The sequence below is a fragment of the Candidozyma duobushaemuli genome (genome assembly GCF_002926085.2).
Source record: "Candidozyma duobushaemuli strain B09383 chromosome Unknown C_B09383, whole genome shotgun sequence".
In the NCBI taxonomy this organism is placed as follows: domain Eukaryota; kingdom Fungi; phylum Ascomycota; class Pichiomycetes; order Serinales; family Metschnikowiaceae; genus Candidozyma; species Candidozyma duobushaemuli.
The window spans coordinates 216,831-237,196 of NW_020289897.1; the positions used below are offsets into that span (position 1 = coordinate 216,831).

The 20,366-nt window shown below is 45.3% G+C and overlaps 11 protein-coding genes across 11 annotated transcripts; 4 read left to right on the plus strand and 7 right to left on the minus strand. All coding sequences in view use genetic code 12, as the record gives it.

Moving 5' to 3' along the window:
- Positions 1-204: 204 nt before the first annotated feature.
- Positions 205-1,326, minus strand: CXQ87_002976 (putative serine/threonine protein kinase; the record flags this gene model as incomplete). Its single annotated transcript, XM_025481461.1, has 1 exon — positions 205-1,326. The coding sequence occupies one exon, from the start codon at positions 1,324-1,326 to the stop codon at positions 205-207; it is 1,122 nt and encodes a 373-aa protein (XP_025336079.1).
- Positions 1,327-1,583: 257 nt separating this feature from the next.
- Positions 1,584-2,871, plus strand: CXQ87_002977 (uncharacterized protein; the record flags this gene model as incomplete). Its single annotated transcript, XM_025481462.1, has 3 exons — positions 1,584-2,127; positions 2,148-2,564; positions 2,615-2,871. The coding sequence occupies 3 exons, from the start codon at positions 1,584-1,586 to the stop codon at positions 2,869-2,871; spliced, it is 1,218 nt and encodes a 405-aa protein (XP_025336080.1).
- A 569-nt stretch (positions 2,872-3,440) lies between these two features.
- Positions 3,441-4,082, minus strand: CXQ87_002978 (uncharacterized protein; the record flags this gene model as incomplete). Its single annotated transcript, XM_025481463.1, has 1 exon — positions 3,441-4,082. The coding sequence occupies one exon, from the start codon at positions 4,080-4,082 to the stop codon at positions 3,441-3,443; it is 642 nt and encodes a 213-aa protein (XP_025336081.1).
- Positions 4,083-4,712: 630 nt separating this feature from the next.
- On the plus strand, positions 4,713-7,384 carry CXQ87_002979 (uncharacterized protein; the record flags this gene model as incomplete). Its single annotated transcript, XM_025481464.1, has 2 exons — positions 4,713-6,875; positions 6,905-7,384. The coding sequence occupies 2 exons, from the start codon at positions 4,713-4,715 to the stop codon at positions 7,382-7,384; spliced, it is 2,643 nt and encodes an 880-aa protein (XP_025336082.1).
- Positions 7,385-7,441: 57 nt separating this feature from the next.
- SEF2 (Sef2p) lies at positions 7,442-9,307 on the minus strand (the record flags this gene model as incomplete). Its single annotated transcript, XM_025481465.1, has 1 exon — positions 7,442-9,307. One exon carries the CDS (start codon positions 9,305-9,307, stop codon positions 7,442-7,444), a length of 1,866 nt encoding a protein of 621 aa, XP_025336083.1.
- A 1,804-nt stretch (positions 9,308-11,111) lies between these two features.
- Positions 11,112-12,668, minus strand: CXQ87_002981 (uncharacterized protein; the record flags this gene model as incomplete). The annotated part of the gene is made up of 1 exon (XM_025481466.1): positions 11,112-12,668. The coding sequence occupies one exon, from the start codon at positions 12,666-12,668 to the stop codon at positions 11,112-11,114; it is 1,557 nt and encodes a 518-aa protein (XP_025336084.1).
- A 350-nt stretch (positions 12,669-13,018) lies between these two features.
- Positions 13,019-14,449, minus strand: HST3 (NAD-dependent histone deacetylase; the record flags this gene model as incomplete). The annotated part of the gene is made up of 1 exon (XM_025481467.1): positions 13,019-14,449. One exon carries the CDS (start codon positions 14,447-14,449, stop codon positions 13,019-13,021), a length of 1,431 nt encoding a protein of 476 aa, XP_025336085.1.
- Positions 14,450-15,023: 574 nt separating this feature from the next.
- SNF1 (AMP-activated serine/threonine-protein kinase catalytic subunit) lies at positions 15,024-16,865 on the minus strand (the record flags this gene model as incomplete). The annotated part of the gene is made up of 1 exon (XM_025481468.1): positions 15,024-16,865. The coding sequence occupies one exon, from the start codon at positions 16,863-16,865 to the stop codon at positions 15,024-15,026; it is 1,842 nt and encodes a 613-aa protein (XP_025336086.1).
- A 363-nt stretch (positions 16,866-17,228) lies between these two features.
- On the minus strand, positions 17,229-17,840 carry CXQ87_002984 (uncharacterized protein; the record flags this gene model as incomplete). Its single annotated transcript, XM_025481469.1, has 1 exon — positions 17,229-17,840. One exon carries the CDS (start codon positions 17,838-17,840, stop codon positions 17,229-17,231), a length of 612 nt encoding a protein of 203 aa, XP_025336087.1.
- Positions 17,841-18,380: 540 nt separating this feature from the next.
- CXQ87_002985 (mRNA-binding phosphate metabolism regulator) lies at positions 18,381-19,187 on the plus strand (the record flags this gene model as incomplete). The annotated part of the gene is made up of 1 exon (XM_025481470.1): positions 18,381-19,187. The coding sequence occupies one exon, from the start codon at positions 18,381-18,383 to the stop codon at positions 19,185-19,187; it is 807 nt and encodes a 268-aa protein (XP_025336088.1).
- A 131-nt stretch (positions 19,188-19,318) lies between these two features.
- Positions 19,319-20,062, plus strand: CXQ87_002986 (putative monooxygenase; the record flags this gene model as incomplete). Its single annotated transcript, XM_025481471.1, has 1 exon — positions 19,319-20,062. One exon carries the CDS (start codon positions 19,319-19,321, stop codon positions 20,060-20,062), a length of 744 nt encoding a protein of 247 aa, XP_025336089.1.
- Positions 20,063-20,366: the final 304 nt, after the last annotated feature.

Sequence of the window (20,366 nt, forward strand, 5' to 3'; positions counted from 1 at the left end):
GGTTGTCAATGGCTGCAAATCTTGGCTGGGTCGGCAATCGCGGTTTCTTCCCTGACTCACAGCCATTGACTTCTACACAATGGGCATGAAGGCGGTCTGGAATTTAGCGAAACCCATTTCTTATGAAAAAAACCATGTGAACCTGTGGGAGCAATTTTGCCATTATTTGTATTCTACTGACCGTTGGCTTGGAATCTGCCTTCTCTATTGCTCCAATGCTTTCAACAGGTACCAGAGCTCTTCCACGATTGCGTGGGAAAGACCGCAGTTTTCCGTCTCCGCTTTCACGAATTCGTCTCGGAGACGACGAACACCCGTTTTCGCCTGGTCGTTGATTGCACGTACCCAAACTTTAGTCATAGCATCGTAGATCAACTCACTGTATTTGTTGCGCCAGGCATTTCCCATGGATCCTGTGAGCACCCACTCGATGTGATGGTCCTGCTTCTTTGATTTTCTAGGCATTCTCCGCTTGGAAGAATGTGGTTTGAAATGGCGATTCTTCTCCTTCAAAAGTGTCAAAAGTGGGCCCTCGTCAGGACACGTAGAAAAGAACCGGTGGCCGAGAAGCTGGGTAGCAGTTGGTCGAAAATTGGGGATTTTCATCAAGCAGCTTCTAACAAAGTCCTTTGTGGCAACATGGAAAGGTTCAGTGTCAAGCGATGGCGCTTGGAGTTTGGGGATATCGAAAAGCGCTTTCATGGGAGCCTTCTGGTAGTGAGGTGGGTTTCCACAAAGAAGCTCTATGGTAGTGATGCCTGTGGACCAAATGTCTGCTTTGGCATTGTACCCTTCTTTCGATCTTTGGATCACCTCCGGTGCCATCCAGTATGGTGTGCCCACAATCAGGTTCCTCTTTGTCCTGGTGAAGGTGAGTTCCCCACTAACACCAAAGTCTCCGAGCTTGACCTGGCCCTTATCGGTAATGAGAATGTTCCCCAGCTTGATATCTCTGTGAACTTTCTTCTCTCGGTGGAGGTACTGAAGACCCTTAAGTACGCTGCGTATAATGTAAGCTGTCACAGACTCCTCTAGACAACCATAGAACTTGAGCAAGTCGGCACAAGATCCGCCACCACAGTATTCCAAAACAATCCAGACATCGGAGTCTCTTAGAAACGTCTCGAAATGTTTCGTGAGGTAGGGTGAATCGATCCGCTTTAGGAATTGTATCTCTCTTATGATAGCGTCGAGATTCTCTGACTCGTCCATGGGGATCACCTTGAAAGCATACACTTGTCCCGTGCTTTTTTGAACTCCCCTAAAGACCTCTCCAAATGAACCTCGTCCTATGAAATCGTCAACTTCATAATCTGTTTCTGTCATGGTGAAGTAGTATCTATTCGCAGCCACAAAGAGCTTTTCGCAGCCATTCCTTGGTAGCACTTTGGTGACAAAAGAGTCCTTCCAAAACGCAATTCCCAATTGCACGAAACCTAGAAACCTGTCCATTTTATTCCATTACTTCAGATTCTAGAAATATCAAAACCCAAATTATACGATGATATGGACATTTCTTGTTCACAACACAGAAGTGTCGCTTATCCACACCATGCAGATCTCATCACTCAGTCAAGACTACCATGAGTTTTCTTGGGGACATCGTGGAACACGATACGGTCGAACCGACTGTTCCCGAAATTACAGAACATTCACAGAAACATGGTTACCCCGAATTACAGAAACCCTCTCTACCCAAAAGACAATCGAAATTCAAGAAGAAAGAAGCTCCAAAGAGTGAACCCAAGACCGAGACCCCTCCTCAGGCACCCCCATCTGAGCCCATTAGTGAAGCCCAGCGTATACATGAAGAGAATCTCAAGAAGATCATGCTGTTGTCTCCAGATCAATTCATCAGTGAGAGGGACGAACTCTTGCAAGGCCTTGACCCAAAACTTTTGGAGGGGTTGAAAAAGAGATCAGCTAAGAAAGATCGTGAACATGTGCATGCTGAAGGCCATGATGGTTGGATTGGAGGAGGCCGTGATGGTGTGAATCTCCCGCATCTCGATACAGATGAGGTCAACAAGGCGTTGGGTATCAAGTCCGTCAAGTTTGATGACAAACCTGTGGAACACCAAATAATGGAAAGCGTCGAGTCTGATGAAGAGCAGGAAGAGATTGAGGGTGATGATGAGATCGCCCAGAGGATTACCAAATTGCTCCAGAAGAGGAAGTACCTGAAGTCGAAGTGCACTTTCCGAAACCTAAGATTGCAAATGAGGACCCTGACATGGACATCAATGATCCTGAATTCCTCGATAAGCTACACGAGAAGTATTATCCAGATCTTCCCAAAGAAACGAGTAAGCTTGCGTGGATGAAGCCTCAAGAGCCACAGAAGCGGAAAACAACCTACGAAGCCCTCACTGACATGCGTTTTGATTTCAAAGGTAATTTGATTGAGTTGGATGCCAATGATGCCGACGATATACCTCATTATCTTGGTCTCCATCACCATTCCGCTGATCCTCACATGGCAGGGTATACGCTACCTGAATTGGGACATTTGTCTCGTTCAACCGTGCCAACACAGAGAAGTATTGCATTTCAGACCATTGGACGTATTTTGCACAAGCTAGGGCTCCACAAATATAACATCATGCCCTTCAAGACGACGAAAGTAATCCTATGACAGAGGAGATCCTGACGTTGATGAAGGAGTTTGAACTCATGATGTGGGATTTGATAGATCAACTTCGTCTTATCGAAACACTTACAGAGGCTGCTGACGAGAAAAAGAACAGAAATCTCTCAACAAGGAATTACGCAATCGAAGCTCTTTGGCTTTGGAAGCAGGGCGGTGGAAAACCGGAGGATACCAGAAGAACGGAAGAAGAGGTTATCGCTGAGCAATTGCTGCAGATGTGAATACCAAAGTGATGAGGATCAATGTCAAAAAAGCACTGAGCCCGGCTGGTGATGATATTTGTCAACCCTAACTCTCAATTTGGGCTCAGCAGAGCCAGCCATTCGCCTTCTCAACATGTCTCCAAAACGGAAACAGCGGCCTTAAAGGGAATTGACTGACCTGCTTTCACGAACCCAAAGGAAAGAAAGGGGAGGGTGTAAGAAAAGCTAGAAGGCAGTCATATTGTCAAAACGACAGTACTTCCAACCTTTGAGTGCTAGTCTTACACCCCCATTACGACCTCATTAGTATTCCCTCGATTTGCGCACATAGACACATCGAAACGGCACCGAGCAGTGTGGTGTATGAAAACACCGTCCGTCCAACTTAAGTTGTGCGTGTCTACATTAATCTGATGTAAATAAGTATATTAAGGTGTAGTTAGAAAGATTTTGCTCGCAGGATATTTAGTACACAACGATGACATGCTGGTGCAGGACATACAGCTTCTGCAGAGCCCATCCCAGTCTTGCAACGGCAACAAACCAAGACTTGGGATCAAAAGAAATGAAATTTCCCAACATAAAAATTATTTACTGTCACAGACAGTATTGAATCCGCGGGTGAAAAGAGCCATTGATTCCTTGGCTTTTTGCTTGTTACCTCTCCAAAGATACACAGTAGCGCAGACGAAACCACCAACCATTGCAGCCATTGCACCAACATCGACACTCACGGTAGTGGGACCACTCGATTCGGCCTTAGTATCGTTGTGTACCATCGTTTTTGATTTCGATTCCACGCTGATGACAGATCCAATATCCAGATCTGTCTCAGCAGTATCATCTGACAAGCTTTCTTCATCATCATCTAAGACCTCTATGTAGCCTTCAGATTCGCTTTCAGAAGCATTCGAGTACTCCTCCAAGATTTCTGCAGTCTCAATGTGCCTCAACTTTGGGGGCCTGCCCGACTCGGTGCCTGCCTCGCTCTTCTCATTATCGGAGTTATCAGGTGTGATTTGCTGACGTGCAAAATTCTTCAAGCTAGCTGCCCTTTTCTTCGAAATGGCATTTTTCATGGTATCAGCATAATCATGGGTGTGCTCATGGTACTTGCCCCAGGAGTCTAACAGATTCTCGTCCTCACCACGTTTCCCACTGTCCAGACCTTCGCTCGAGTACTCAAAGATTGTTTGGTTGTCGTATTTGGCTCTACACTCGAAAGGCATTAGGATGAGGCAGGAATGGATGACTAAATGATTGGGGTGCCCATCGATCTTAAATAACTATTTCATGAGTTGCCGCATGTGCATTGGTGGCAAAAGATGCATAAAGAGTGCCACCGGCTATGCCGATTTTACTGTGCATTAGAAAGCCCATGTTCTTTTTTGGTTATGCAGAGAACAGGTGTCACCTTTTTTTCAGCCTTACATTTTTGCATGTGCTTTGTAGAAAGTTTTGGGGAAGTCATTCGCAAGTATTACTATAGGTGAAATTCTGCGAAGTACCACCATCCAAACAAAACTCAACGGAAGAAATTAAGAATGCAAGCCAGTGAAAGTCAATTTGAAACAAACTCTTAAAATTACAAAAAAGAGCCGACGAATCTTACTCTGGACTACTCTATGAGCCAACTTCAGTGTGGTGAGGCATTGAGGTGGCATAAAGTAGGCACCCAATCTCTAACAAGATCAAGATAAATTTCATCAGGAACCTTAATGAATTAGTAGATTTTGAGAATTCTACTCCCACTATGCAACTTACACTCTCCTCTTTGCCGTCAGTTGTGGGTCCGTACTGCACATTCTGATGTCCATAGTTTGCAGTTTCAATCTAGCGATTTACCAACTAGACCGATAATGAAGAGCGGCGTTCCATTAAATGTGGCCACTTCCTTGCTCTTCTTCGGCCTTTTTCTTCTATTTGGCAACATTTTCACGAGTGAGTCGACAGATCAAACATGGCAGATCAATCATTACGGCTCTTTAAGCCAATTCAAAGCTCTTTCAGGAACCACTGGCATTGGCATTTCAGAGAGCTCTGAGTTAGTCACAATTGACTTGAGCAAGCAATCAATTTTGAGCTCAATAGATTTGGGGACTACGGATTCCGATTCGTATGCCTTGCTAGACTTTGTCTTGGTGACATATTCCACAGCATCTTCCACATTTTACGTGTACGAGAAATACTCAGGCATTTTTCTTGAAAAAGTGAAGCTTGATTCTCCTCCTTTACACTTTGGTCAATTTTTCAATTATGGTGTTCTTGTTCTCGACTCTAGGGGTATTTTGACTGCCTGGACGAGTGAACTTAAGAAGGAAATTGGGAAGTTCGATGTTTCTTCCTTCAAAACTGCCGCAATTGATGGATTGGTTTATGTCTCGTTGGGCCTGAATGTGCTTTGCTTAGATAACCTGGGCAAGGTTATCAGCACTGATGTGAAACTCAACTCCGACATTATTGACCTCGAGTTTGGAGTGGCTCTCACCAAAAGCGAGGTTCTAAAATTCGACGCACCGGAGGCTGAATCCGATTCATTAACATCTAAAACGATAAAGGCTTCACTCAAAAACCCCAAGGTTCTCTCGAGAAACATCGTGGGAGAATTCGAATCCGAAAGGTTCACTCTATATGAGATAAGCGAGGGTAAGGAACTCAAGCGGGTAACTCAGCATGCGGCTCGTCATGCCATCAGTATAACTCCTGTGCTCGATGCTGGCAAGGTCTTTGTTGTCGCTCAAGTTCCCAATGGTTTTGAAATCCATGACTTCACCAAATTCGTCTCAACTCTTGAAGTCAATGACATTATAAGTTACGAAAGGGTATCTTCTTCTGAGCACGATGACATAAATGTCTTTTTGTCTCCTCAATCCGATAGATTGGCGATTGTTTCACGTTCTTCAGATGAAGTCCACGTGTTTTGGGCTCTGGCTTCGACTGATGACTTGCAGACGTACACCTATCCGCTCAAAGAGAGTTTGCCAAGATCCAAGTCCATCTTAATCGATAGCCCAAGGTCAATTTCCCAGATCGAGAAGTCTCACTACTTGGCGGAAGAATCTCATAGAGACAGCCCAAGCTTAAGAATGCTCGCCAAAATGAAGCATCATTTGGCACTGCTTGGCAAAGTTTTCTTCAGTGTCTTGAAGGGCAACCTCGACATTGCAACAGCAAAGGAGGATACGTATGGCTTTCAAAAGCTTCTTATTACATTTGATGACCGTACGAAGGTCCTCACAGCCAGAAACAGTCAGTCAGCTAAAATCGCATGGCAAACCATCTTGAAAATGGGTGACAGTTTGATTGGTTTGGAATCTATCAATGATGCAATCTACTTGTTGTCTCCAACGCAAGTGACAAAAGTGAGCGCCAGAAGCGGTGCCGTTGAGAGTCTTGAGGACCTTCCGAGAAAAGCGGAGAAGTTAATCAAGTTGTCTGTGGATCTTTCGGAGGAACTTTTGGAAGAAGGATTTGAACCATACACATTTGTTGTAAAGTCAGGCTCTACGATCTTGCCCACTGAGCCTGGTAAGGCTATCTCTCCCAACCAGTTTTATCTTGATCAGGATGCACGCGAATTAACTGCTTACAAGATCGTCGATGACAGGATTACCGCCACATGGTCGTATTCATTGCAAGATGAGACTATATTGGCATCTTCCAAAAACCAGGATGTTTTACTGCCGGCCTCAGGCATTGCAACAGCGAACAGAGCGGTGTTGTACAAATACCTCAATCCAAATCTTGTTACAGTGGTGACACAGAATAAAGCTTCTCAAATCACTGTGCATTTGTTGGATGGAATCACAGGTGCTGTTCTTCATCTCCAAAAACATGAAGATCAACCCATCGATGCCTCCACTCTAAAGCTAGTGCAGAATGATAATTGGGTGATCTATACTTATGTGAAGAAAGATGGCTATCAACAATATGTTTCAGTCTTAGATTTGTTCTCGACCGTTGAGAACGCTAGAGGAGGCAAAAAGTCTGCTTTCACAGAGTTTGACACCGAAATTCACAATGTTCTGAGCAAAACTTTTATTTTCCCGAGAAAATAGAGATGCTTGCATCAACAAGAACGAGATTTGGTATCACTGTTAAATCGATTGTAATACTTACCGAGACAGGAAGCTTGGTTGAGATTCCAAAGTTTGTTTTCAACTCAAGAAGAGTGGACGACCGTGCCTTGACACAGGAGGATGCAAAGGAGTTCAAGATGATGCCTTACGAACCCTTGGTCGGAAAGCCAGATTTGCAAGTGTTGAACAAGAATGGAAACTTCAAAACAGCGAAGGGAATAGGATCGGTGTTGATTCAACCAACAGAGATGGAACTGACGAGCGTTATTTGCTACATTGATACATTTACGGAGTTCTGTACTGTCGTACAGCCTTCTCTGTCTTACGATATTCTCAAGTCGGGGTTCGATAAGCACAAATTGATCGCTACCATTGGCGTTTTGTACGCGGCATATATTGCGACAAAACCAATGGTGAGATCAAAGAAGCTTAATACAAAATGGCTTGACTGATTAAACGGGTATATTAGATGCAAGTATATATTAGTCAAGATGTAAATTAGAAAGGAATCATGCAAAGATGGAAGAAGAATCACAAACATAGTTTATGATTCCTTGATGCTGCGGGGATTTTGGGTTTAAGCCAAACAAGCTCCAGTCGATCTGGGCAATATCGTCACAATCATACCTTTCAGCCTGGTAGACGTGCCAGATAAGTTCGTAATGCAAGCCCGAAATAAGGTAGTTACTCATCTTGTTGATCAAAAAGAATGACTTTTCTTTGCTTCTCAAAGCAAGTAGTTTTCTTTTGTCACATTCCTCAAACTTGTGAATGATCTTGAGAAGTCTGTTTGTAGAAGTCATTCCATCACCATCGCACTTGGACAAGAATGAGTATGCTTGAAGAAACATCAGCTTGACAAATGTGTAATCATCAAGCAGACGCAAAAGCGGACTGGAATGGATATCTAAGAGAACAAGGGAAGCCAATTCAATACCGAAACGGTAATGCATTGGGACCTGATTGAAATTCTCCACAGTGCCAAATGATCTGGTAAACAAATCAAGGATGGCAGAGCAACAGTTGACAGCACGGTAAATCACATTTTTATACTCATCGAGGCTAATATCAACCTGCGAGAAGTAATAAATGTATAATTGCAACTTAGAGAACTCTAAAGACATGTCAATCAAATCGTCTTTCACCAATGGCGTGGAGTTCTTCTTGCTGAAATCACTAAGGATTTGCTCGAACATGTTCAAGTGAATGAGCTTGCTCATCTTGTTTGAGCTCTCGACGACGTCGTTCATGCTCTCGTTCATCTTCAGTTGAATCAAGGAGATCTTGAGAAGCGAGTTGATGAAGTTGTCAGTCGATTCAAAGGCGTCTTTGTTGAAAATATCGATATTAGCCGACTTGTTGATGATGTAGTCTTGATGGAAACCGTTGTAATTAGAGTTGGACAAGCCAAGGAAAACTAGCCAGTAGTTGGAGTTGATGTTGACAAATTTATAGATTCTTTCACGCATCTTGTCGTTGACATCGGGCTTCTGAGCGACTTGCAAATCGGTCTTCTTGCTGAACTCGCTGATGAAGTCCAATTTGTGAAGACCGAACTGAAGCGACAAGCTCTTCATGAGGGAGATGTACTTCACGGATATGTTGCTTTGAACCTTGGGCGAGCGGTCGTCCGGAAGAGGCCAGGTGGTAAGGATGAGCAAAGTCACCAAGCAGTACAAGGAACGGGGTGTGTTGAACCAGCAACTCACCACAACCAAGTTTTGCACGTGGCGAGCTAGCGTTTGGTACTCACCGGGCAGGTTCTGGTTGAGAAGCGAAGTGACCATTATGGACCAGAACAAAAGGTCGCTTTGCTTGTGGATTTCATGCAAGTTTGGGTTCTCGAAGAACAGCTCTGGCAACACAGGCAAGTACGGGAGGAAGTTGTCCTTGAAGTTCTGGAGAAGGAACAAAGCCCTGTCGTAGGAGATGGTCCATGGCTCGACAGCCAGGTTGGAATGGATGGCGAAGGAGTCGGCGAGACTCAAGGTTGGGATAGGGTCGATGTACGCTGGACCGGTGGGTTCGTTAGTGTCAGACTCTGAGTCCGAGGAAACGAGCACGCCCATCATGTCCAGCGGGGTGGCTGGAGTGGAGGGTGCTTTCTTCAAGATCTGACGAACCAAGCGGTTTTTGCTCTCGACAATGTGATCGAGCTTCAGGTGCAACTCCAGCACCTCGGCCACCAACTTCTCGGTAAGGTCGTAAGACCGTTGGGAAGGTTTCGTCACGTCAAAGACGCAGACGAGGTTTTTCTTCGAGCAGTACGTGCAAGGGTGTGGTCTTGTGGCGGCGGCGTCACATTTGGTCTTGTTTTGTCGACAAACCAGACACAGCTTTAGGATCCTAGAGCCCAGAAGCGACTTGGAGGGCATGGCGAGGGAGCGTCTGCGGTGCATCACGATGGAAACCATTGCAAAAGTAGTAAGGGGAGAAAACTGCAAGATGAGCAGACGAAGACGCTTAAAAGCAAATGAGTATTGACAGCCCTGAATGCACCTTACTATGCCTCTCACCTCACTCGTGCTTCAGGGCCCACCTGCACCTGACCCGTTGGATCGGGTGCAAACCCCAGCCCGCTTATCGGCCTGTCGCGAGATGAATAATTCTACGAAAGCCATTGGCTGCCGCGCCCGGAGTTCGGTTTAGACCCCCCACCGAGGTGGGACCAGACGGGAAATAGTACAAATGGGCTGGTTTTTCTCCGGAAATGAACAAAATAAAAAATCTGCCGATACACTTTTTTGACATGTCTTTTGCGCTTTGGTATTCCAGGGGCCGGTGGTTATTCGAGGTTAGCCTGCGGTGCAGCTCTGCCGTTGCCAGCCTACTACCTCATCGCCAGGGCCCCATTGCACTTGGACCGACTACAGAGGGCAAGGAGAAGACAATTGGGGATATTCATTGTAAATTCTTCATTCTGATTTAAATTTTGCTTACTATTTTTTTTTTTTCTCTTCTCGAAAATCTTCGTCGCCATTTTCGCCCGCCCCATTCTGGCGCCACTGTGGTGGCTGATGCTTGCTCTCCGTCAACCAATGCTTTCACCTCCGGGCACGGACTCAGTCAGTTCCTGGATTCTCGCGACTTTACCAACAGCGAGATCGGAGTGCGCTCGCTTACTCCCGCGCTAGTCCATTGGCTGCGAATTCGTATCAGCAGATAGCGGGGAGGGTCCGGGCGGAATTTGTTTTTATTTGTCGACCTGTCACCGAGCGGGAACGAGGGGTGTTTTCTCGAGAAGGATTGGTTGGTTGGTTATGAGCGGGGCCTTACCTTGGTGGTCTCTTTGTGGCAGGGTGGATTGGTCTTAGACGAGACAAGCTATGGGTTTACGACAATGGGTGTTCGTCGACACTAGCGAACCCCTCCTGCTTTTTTTTTTCTTCTCGTTCACACTTGGTTGTAGTTGTTGCATTCCCGTATCTGGCCACGCACCCTGAGGAAAATTAGCGCTTTCTTGAGTTCTCTCCTTAAGTTAAACTTCCACTGTAGATGGAGCCGCAAGCCTCGTACATTGACGTGAAAAAGTGTTGCAGCCACACGGTGGAAGCCCTAAATTTTCAAGTTCTACAAATTTTTTAAGAATCACTGAAACAAACAAATGCTAAATTATGTTATTCGTCATTTCTTGCAAAAATATTAAAAGGCCGTTCAAAATGTAGAGGGCATCCCAAGTTCCTCTCTGTTGATGCTAACGATGCGACGCATCCTTCATGCGCACAACTCATCGCTACTCCATCATGGACCTAGACGACGCTAAGCTAGTGCACCTCTATAATCTAGCGCACTATAAATGCCTCAATCCAATCCTGGCTTGTCATGCTGTTGATGCAGACATCGCCATAGCAAAGGCGGAAATCAACGTTCCCACCGTACGATCTCATTGCGACAACTGCGGCACCTTCCTACTACCGGGTCTCACCTCTTCCACGAGGATAAAGTATACCAAAGGTAAAACGGGCCGGTCGAGAGAACTTCGTACCACATGCTTGGTGTGCTCTCATGTGAGAGTGGACGATTGCCTCATCCACGCTAAGCGTCGTGAAGTGACCCCACAAAACCAGAGCACAGGCGTGCCCAAGAAGAAAAAGAAGAAGAAGTCCAATCTCTCATCGCTCCTCGAACAAAAGAGACAAGAGAGTAACAGCCCTCTGTTGTTTGACTTCATGTGAACGATCACTCGTGCAGATCCTGCTGCTCGGTCTCAGCCTTCTCCTTGCCCTTCTTGTTGATAGCTTGCCTCTGGCTGTACCTATACCAGCGACGTCTTCTGTAAATGTTGCCGGAAGGTTCTTCTTCCTTCACCACCGCGTCATAAACCCACTTCTCCTCGTCGTCTACGCTCACAAGGTCCATGATACAGTTGTCCACGACCCACAGGTGGGGATCGAGGTCAATCGACCACCTGCTATCCACAAATTTCCAACCAAGCGGGGCCCTGATTTCCGAAAGAGTGGCAACCAGTACGACTCGAGGTTCAGCATACTCGTTAAATGGAGTATCGAACAGATCATTCTCACTTCCATCATCCTCTTCGCTCTTTAGTATTCTATCTGGATGGTTGAGCGAGTAAAAGTCTTTTGTATAGCCAACAGGTTTCCAAGCTTTTGCAGTCAAATTGTACTGTTGTAATTCGAATATCTCTAGTTCACATCTGAACTCGTCGTCTGGAGTATCGCTGATATAGGTCATCAAATACTTTTCCGCTCTATCAGTGCGGTCTAATCGTGCAAGTCTGGCCTCCTCGGTCTCGAGTAGATCTAGAATCTTGTTATTGACCACAGGATGAGAACTAATAAAAACTGCCCATGTCAATATTATGAGGATTGCTTGAATACTCACCACTCGTAGTATCAATGGAGTGACTATTGGCAAGATATAGACGTTGAAGCCAATCAAGAATAGCAAAATTAAAAAAACGATCGTACTCAACTTTTGGTCCTCAAACAAAAAGTAATGCTGACCCCATTCAATTAATGAATCATGAAGACGAATGTAAGGGACAATATGATTCTGCATATCTGTGAAGTTCATCAAGTACTCCTTGGAATACATTGCAGCAGGCTTTGGGGACTTGAATTTACCGAGGGCTTTGCCAGTATGTGGGAATGGATTCCTCTTTAGATACCTACCATCCACGAATGTATTGTCGCTTGGGTACAACCTGAGATAACTGGGAAACATGTATCTGACCAAGATGAACGCAGGGAGAAACAGCGCAAACAATTGCGGCCTAAGAATGGCATGAGTTATTAATAAAAGTATTCCCACAGTATAGTACGGATTGTGCCAGGAGAAGCACATAAAGATGGCATCAAACCCCTCGAACATTGGAGACGCTTTTTGCGCCAATTGAGTGCTGTTCGTGTTCATGATATTCATCGAGAAAGGCGGACGTTCCTTCTGCATGGCTGTTCTCATTGGCAGTAGCTTCTGCTGACCATCGACTTCATCGACTATCATGACAGAGAGCAACTTTTCCATTATACGATCCGAGAATTGCTGGTTAGCTCTTGTGGTATCGTCATCCAAATACCAGTAGCTGGAGATTGGGGATTCAACTGCTTTGGAATGCTCTTCAGCAACCTTTTTAGCATTGCGTTCTGCCTTCTCAGGCTCCTTCTGTGAGGCTGTCTCAGTCTCTAGTAGGCCCGATTGAACTACCATATCGTCTGCAGCTTTTGTTTGCTCCGCAACAAGCATGTTCTCAAGAACGTTAGAATACAGATCCATGCGAATGAGCGGTTTATATGTCTATTATTTGTGGGGAATTCTTTTATCAATACCAGGCCAGCACACTTGAATGATCCAAAACGGTTGCAATGCAGATAAGGTGTACGGGTTCAGTATAGCCAGAAAGTCCGAATTTCTCAAGCGAAAAGTGGGGCTCAACAAATGAGTGACTGGGCCCAACCGAGCATCAAATGGGGCTAGATCATAAACACGGCATTCCAAAAGACACGAGCCGTCAATAAACGGCTTGGTGTGGCTTAGACTGCATTACCAACGGCTACACTGATATAAGTGGAGACAACCAAAATGCTTGGTCATTCTCAATTCTATTATTATCGTTAGATCATTGACTAGGCTTTCAAGCGCTTAGCACTTCCCTCGCTCTCTTGTTTGATTATTCTCTTGACCCCGCTGTTGAGCCTCGACTCACTAATATCTTGAAGCGGAGCGTCGTCTTCTGTCTCTACCTCACTGTCGGATTCAACTTTGATGGGCTCACAGAAACTTGAAGCAGGTGTGGGTAATCTTTTGACAGATCCGGAATTCTTCCTTTTGAGCGATGGACGAGTCTTCGGTAGAAGTATTGTCCTTTGCTTGCTTGGCGTCGTGGGAGGAGTGAGGAGCTCGGCGTCATCGTTCTTGACCTCAGGTTCCGAACTCTCCTGTTTGAGCTCTTGCTTGATGTTTTGCATCGTGGCAATAGCCTCCTTCTTGATATCAAGAAGAACCTCCTTCTTAATAGATTTTGGTGTCATTGTAGAGTATTTGAGCTTCTTGGAGTCGAGCTGCTCTTGTGTCAAGAACAAATCTGGAATTTCTCTCTTGAGCTGTCTGACGAAATCGTCACAATCACTGAGCACCTCGTAGTCAACCAAACTAGTCCATTGCTTTGGTAAGGGCAGCTTATTGATGAAAATGACTTTTCCGCCTCTATCGTGAATCGCTTTGGCCAAACTTCTGACCAATTTTTTGACTCCATCTACTTTAAGTGATGTACCCATTATAAGTAGACAGTCACTCTTAAAGCTGAGGTCGATGTTGAGTCCCCTCGTAAGCATTTCTGACTGGGGATGGTTTTCACCGTACAAGACGATATCCGGTCTCAATACTCCTATGCTTCCCGTAAGACGTTTACCCGAGTAGAGTCTCTCCTGGTACTTGAGGTAACAGTTCTCACACTCAGGGTTCTCACCTTGCTCAAGTTTCTGTTGGGCATCAGGAGTCCAGTCGTAGTGCTTGAAGCACTGGGTACACAGAAGTTTGTGAAGGTTGCCGTGGAGTTGGACAACGTCAAGAGACTTCCAGTTTTCCCGAAACAGCTTGCCAGCGCCATTATCGATTTCATTGAATTCCTGTGGGTCGATACCACAGTTAAGATTGATTCTCTTTTCGAGGCTATCTATGTTTTGTGTGTAACAACGCAAGAGCTTGTTCTTGTCCTTCAAGGTTTTGATGAAGCGGTGGGTCTCGGTTGCTTTGGCTGCCAAAGAGTGCTTATAAAGGCCCTCCATGAATGTGCAAAATATCAGAAGAGTCTCTTGGTTTCTGAAGAGAGAAATATCAAACAAATCCTGGCCTTTGATGAAGCTCTGGGGGTACTTTGCTTTGACTATATTGTACAACCCATCGTCTGATCTGAAATCCGGAATGCCTGCATTGCACGAGATTCCAGCACCAGTTAATATCACGGATTTTCTTGCTTTGTAGATGGTTTTAGCCACCTCGTGAAGCCTGACTGTGTCGTCGGCCGAGGTCCCCTCCAATAGGTTGACCGACTTCATGATGCGGATTTAACTAGTGAGAACGATTGTAAGGGGTGTTCAGGGGTGGCCGATAGAAAGGATGCTGGTATAAAATTAGCCTGGTTGATCTTCTTATTTGTATCAGGAAGAAGAAGTGGTGGGTTTTTGTGAGGTGGTCACCGACTAAAAAAAAAAAAAAAGGTTGTCCCTGCCCTGTCCTACATTGCGAGTTTTTAGGAATAGTAATGAACCGTCGAAGGTCGCAGTTGTTTACATAAGGGCCGAAAACGTTAAACTACTTACGTCTTGTTGCGAACATGAGCGAAAAACAAAAGAGAGTGAATGTTTATTTTGGAGTAATTTTTTCGAGTGATTCAATTGCATATTATTCTAGTCAATCTAAATAAGATTTTGATACCAATTTTATGTTTGTGACCTTGTCAATGCCAGGTGCCTCTTCTGTCTGTACAGGTATACACGAATCTCAAAATTCGTGCTTGACAGGAAAAATGTAGACAGAAAGCGTGCCTCGTGTCTTAGCGGTTTCTACTGGTCTTAGGTCAATTATTACAAGAAAGTTATAGTTTACTCTAACATCGTCGAATCAAGCCCCTTATTGTGCCTGAGTCGAGTTGACCGCCAACTCCATGATTAATCTCGTAGCCAAATGCAAAAATGGGTAGGCAGAGAAGGAGCTCATTTCGTCAACATCTTGCTTACCCGATTGTTTGCCATCTTGGGTAGTGCTGCTCTCCCATCCATCGAACTTAAAGTCAACAAGATAGTTATTAGGCTCCAATTGGAACAATTGAATCTGCATCTTCATTAAAGCAGGTGGGACTGACTCGCCCTCCTTGACCGTCTCATCAACCAAGCAAGGCCCGTACTTCCAGCGCACTCTAATAGTCCATAACTCTTCTTCAGTTGGCTTTGCCCATTCGGCTCCCAAGTTCTTCAATGCTCTATAAATCTCGCCCATGACGTCCAAAGGATACGACCTGGACCGTATGCCGAAATGCCATTTTGTCTTCAGCTTCTTTGAAGAAACGGGGTTGATCTTGCTCGAACCCTGCTCCGAGACGTTCATCATTGAGGCGCGATGGATCGAGGGCAACGAAGAAGGAAGAATGGCAATCGTAGAGTTTGGCAACGTCGATAAGTCCGGAACTGTTGCCAAGGTTTGATATGTGAGGGATTGCAGAACACCAGGGGCTCTATGCGTGGCGGTTGCTTCTTCGCCTTGTGGTGAAGACCATGAGGGAGGAGGGCTTGAAGACAAAAAGTTGTCCATATGTTCAGTCTTGTTCTTCTTCAAGTCCTTCACGAGAGAGTGGTTCTCTTTCATTAACAAGTAGGCGTCAAGTATCTCATTCTGTTGCTGTTGTGGGTATTGTTGTTTGTTGCATGAGTTGATTGTGTTCAAAATCTCATCTCTGTCGTAACCCATCGTCACACTCAAGGCATTGATAACATCCTCATCGATATCAATCTTATTATGGATGGTCTTGGACAAGTCTGGAGGTAACAAGTAATCCTCTATACCTTCCTTGAACCATGAGTCTTCCATGATCTCGTGGATGGTGACACGGTTAAGGGGATTGACGACCAACATCTTTGTCAAGATTTTCTTAGCACCCTCTGACAAGTAGTTGGGCAAGGTGTACACACCATTGCTAATTTTCTTGAATAATGCTGGAATGAACTCGTCATCGAATGGCAACCTACCACACAACATGACGTACAAAATAACACCGGAGGACCAGACATCAACCTCTGGACCGGCGTACAATTTACCGGAAATAACCTCAGGAGCTGCATAGTTAGGAGAACCACAGCTTGTCTTCAAGAAGTTACCATCGGTCATGATGTTCGACAAACCAAAGTCTGCAATTTTCACATTAAGGTGATCGTCCAACAACAAGTTTTCGGGCTTCAAATCACGGTGAACGATTTTGTGTCTATGGCAGTACTCCACTGCTGCAATGATCTGCTGGAAGAATCTTCTTGCTTCGTCCTCCGGCATTCTACCCCTCTGAACGATGTAGTCGAACAACTCCTTGCCCGCATACTCAATAACCATGATGATTTCGTCCTTCGACTTGATCACATCGTAAAGCTTGATGATATGGGGGTGTCTTAACAAGCGCAAGTATGAAATCTCTCTTTCAACACGACCTTGCATATCCGACTTGGCCAAAGTCTTTCTATTGATGATTTTAAGAGCCACTCTTTGGCCTGTGGTGGAGTGCTCTGCCAACTTGACCTTACCGAACGAACCTTCACCCAAAGTCTTGATGATTTGGTATTTTCCGATTCTGTTTGCCGAACTAGGGGTCGAGCCCTGGGGTGGAAATTGCTGTTGTTGTTGCTGCTTCCGATCATGACCATGGTGCCCATGATGGCTGTGATGATGATGGTGGCGATGATGTCCTGACAGTTTATCTTCTTCGGACATGTCGTTGTGATTTGACCAGCGATACAGCAGTTGTGATTGAATGTAGGTGAGGGGTCTGGTATATTGTAGAGGACACGCCCAACAGCTTGGGTTAAAAGGAAAGCAGAATACTAAAGGGAAGGCGGGTAAATGAGAAAGGACAATTAGACTGTTTGAACAAATTAAAAAATATATATCACCATGAAATTGATAACTATGTGGATATACGCCAAGCACGATTCGCACCGGTTGCGGGGAATGTTAGTACTTCGACAATAGCTTTTAGCGCCAGTGGTGATGCAGAATCTGGTTCAATCTTACTTATCAATTCGGAACATTCGGAATTCATTAAAGGTGAGAATGTTTTTCGTGTTCATGAACACCTCATAGAAGAGTTCTGTCTCTCGGCCCACGTTCTCGGGCATCATGATGGTCCTCTTCGTATTGCTCTCTCTTGGACAGCTTTCCTTCACTGCCTCTGTTATAGTTGGTTTTCTTGGAATCTTTTCGACTATAATTCGACTTTCTATGATCATCGTTATCACTTCTTTGGTCTCCTTGCCTGCCTCGGCTCTGGAAGCGGTCTCTTCTATCTCGCTGATACCACCCTCTGTTCCTTTCAGACTTGTTGTATTTTGATGCCTCCTGTGCAGCCTTTTTCTTCTCCTCGAGCAATTTTCGACGCTGCTCAATTAGCTCTTCCGGAATGCCATCCTTATCTTCTTGGGCACTAAGAAGATGCCTCCATAGTGCTTTGCAGAAGGTCCTACTTTCCTGTTTCCCGAGAAAATCGTCCATCTGATTCTCAATGGCATGTATATCAGGATGTTCCTCCCCTGCCACGAGTTCGTATATGAACCCTGCTGCAATATCGTCCTCCGGTAGTTGTTCGCTGAGCTTCTCCTCAATCCAATGTTTGATCACTTCCATGTTCACCTTTGAAGAGTCCACCTCTTTTTTATAGATCAGCGGCTTTTTGCCTCGAGGTTCATCCATTGTGGTTCTAATTCCAGGATCGAATGGTGGGGTGAGAATGATAAGCGTAGTGTTTGTTCTCGAGATCCAATCAATATCAATCCCCTACTATTGTCCTCTTCCTTTGGTCTCACCAATATGCTGAATCCGCTATAGTGAAGAATGTAATCAGGATTAGTTAATGGTTTGGAGTCACTTTCGCATCTGGAGCTGAGTTTACAACTTTTCACCGAGTGCGACAACCTTTAATATATTTCTGAAACGTTTCAGACTTTGAAACTTGAGGAATGCCTTTTTCTTCCCGAACATGTCAATTGGTTCACAGATCCGAAAGACTAATCAAGGCTATCTTCGGGCAAGGTGATTTCTTGCGTACGACATTGAAAAGACCAAGATTTGTGTTCCCCATCTTTGGCGCCTCCTGCGACTTTTGGCTGCAAAAAAGTGACGAGCATCATATATAACCCCGGAATCCCACACAACCCCCGTTTCATCAACATCCAGCTTTCAAAAACAAAACTAATATCCTATTTACTCAATATTCTTTCCCTTGCTCCCACCATGGTTTGCCCACTTTTTGACTCTACCATCATTGGCTTCAAGGCACCCAACCATGGCACTAATAGTTTACGTGGAATCTATCACTGTACAAGGCAGACATTGAATCTTCTTGACACAGTCACGTACTTAGCAGCCACTACCACACATTTGGAAATCTCCTGTGATCCAAACATTTGGTCCACCTGTTTCACGGGTGTGCCTTTATCCGCTAAAGTCCGTGAACCCAGGAAGTTGAGTTTTGGAAGAAGGCTCAGCTGTATTTCCGAGGAGAGCTTAGTGCAAACTAATACAGACGAACTGCCTCCCACTTCTCCAGAATCACTGGAGCCATCAACCAGCTGCGGTAACATCTTTCATGGAACGCGTGGTGTCTTTAGTGTGCCATCTGGCTCACGGTTCTTTGTCATCAAGTCATTCAGTGTTGAGGACATCGATGCATCCCTTAATAATAATATTTGGACATCTACGGACCTTGGAAACAAGAGGTTGGACAAGGCATACAAGGAGACAGAGAACGGCTCGATCTTCCTCTTCTACAGCGTAAATGGCTCAATGAAGTTCTGTGGGGTGGCACGAATGGAGGAGAAGGTCAATTTTGCAAAGAGTAGCGACGTCTGGGCCGAGAACTCCCGATGGAAAAGTGTGTTCCCTGTGTCTTGGTTGGTTGTCAAAGACATCTCCAACCGAAGATTGAAGCACTTGAGGGTCCCAAAGAACGAAAACAAACCAGTGACCAACTCCAGAGATACGCAGGAGTTGCCCTTTGATGTGGGCCTCTCCATGCTCGAGATCTTTGTAGAGAAATAGTTAGAGTGTGGTTATGAGTACGTAGCTAAATGCGAAAGCGAGCTCGGTTCTCGTAAAGTGAGAAATCAGCTCATACATCCTTGGTAAAACTTGCTAGCAACACAACCGCAAAAACCAAATAAGTTCAGACGATGTTGTCAAAGAGAGTCACTGTCAACGTCCTGCGTCTGTTTTGCACTAGCAGAGTCGCTCTGGAAGCCAGCAAGAAGAAGGCAAAGGCTAAAGCCCAAGACTACATCCCAGAGAATGTCAAGTACGGTGCCTTATCGAAGGCTCAGAAGGCATTTTTGGACCGTGTGATTCGTGTTGACCAGGCTGGTGAACTAGGCGCCAATTACATTTACATGGGCCAATACGCTGTGCTCTCCACGAAATACCCACATTTGAAGCCGGTCTTGCAGCACATGTGGGACCAGGAGATTTACCATCACGACACATTCAACAAGCTTCAGCACCAACGTCGTGTGAGACCTTCCCTTTTAACACCCCTTTGGAAAGTGGGAGCTATTGGCATTGGTGCTGGTACTGCTCTCATCAGCAAGGAAGCAGCCATGGCTTGTACTGTCGCTGTCGAAACTGTCATTGGAGGCCACTACAACCAACAGCTACGTGTCCTCATGAATCAATTCAATATCCCTGTTTATGATAAAGAGACTGGCAGAGGCCTCACGCCAGAAGAGATCAATAAGGAAATCGAGACATCCCCAGAGCTCGCCAGCTTGAAGAGCACCATTAGCACGTTCCGTGATGACGAATTGGAGCATTTAGATACCGCCGTGGAACATGATGCTGACAAGGCTGTTCCATACATCTTGCTCACGGAGACCATCAAGTTAGTTTGCAGAGGTGCTATTTGGACCGCGGAGAGAGTATAAAACAACTCTAGACCATGAAAACATCAACACGACTCACAAATTATACGACAACCAAATCAAAACAGACTATTCCAAAGAGCTTCATCCGCGAAATCTGAAGGCCTCACCAACTGATGTAGTAGTAGCACTCTGACATGCCTGCAGATGCGCGGCCGCATTCGATATGGATGTAAACAAAGTTCTCTTCAGCACTCTTCTTACATCTACAGCGTGCTGGCCCAAATCTTTATGAGTTCCGGATGTCCAGAATAAGTATGATAAACCGTGCTGACGGTTCGACTTTCAATGGGCCCCGCATATTCAA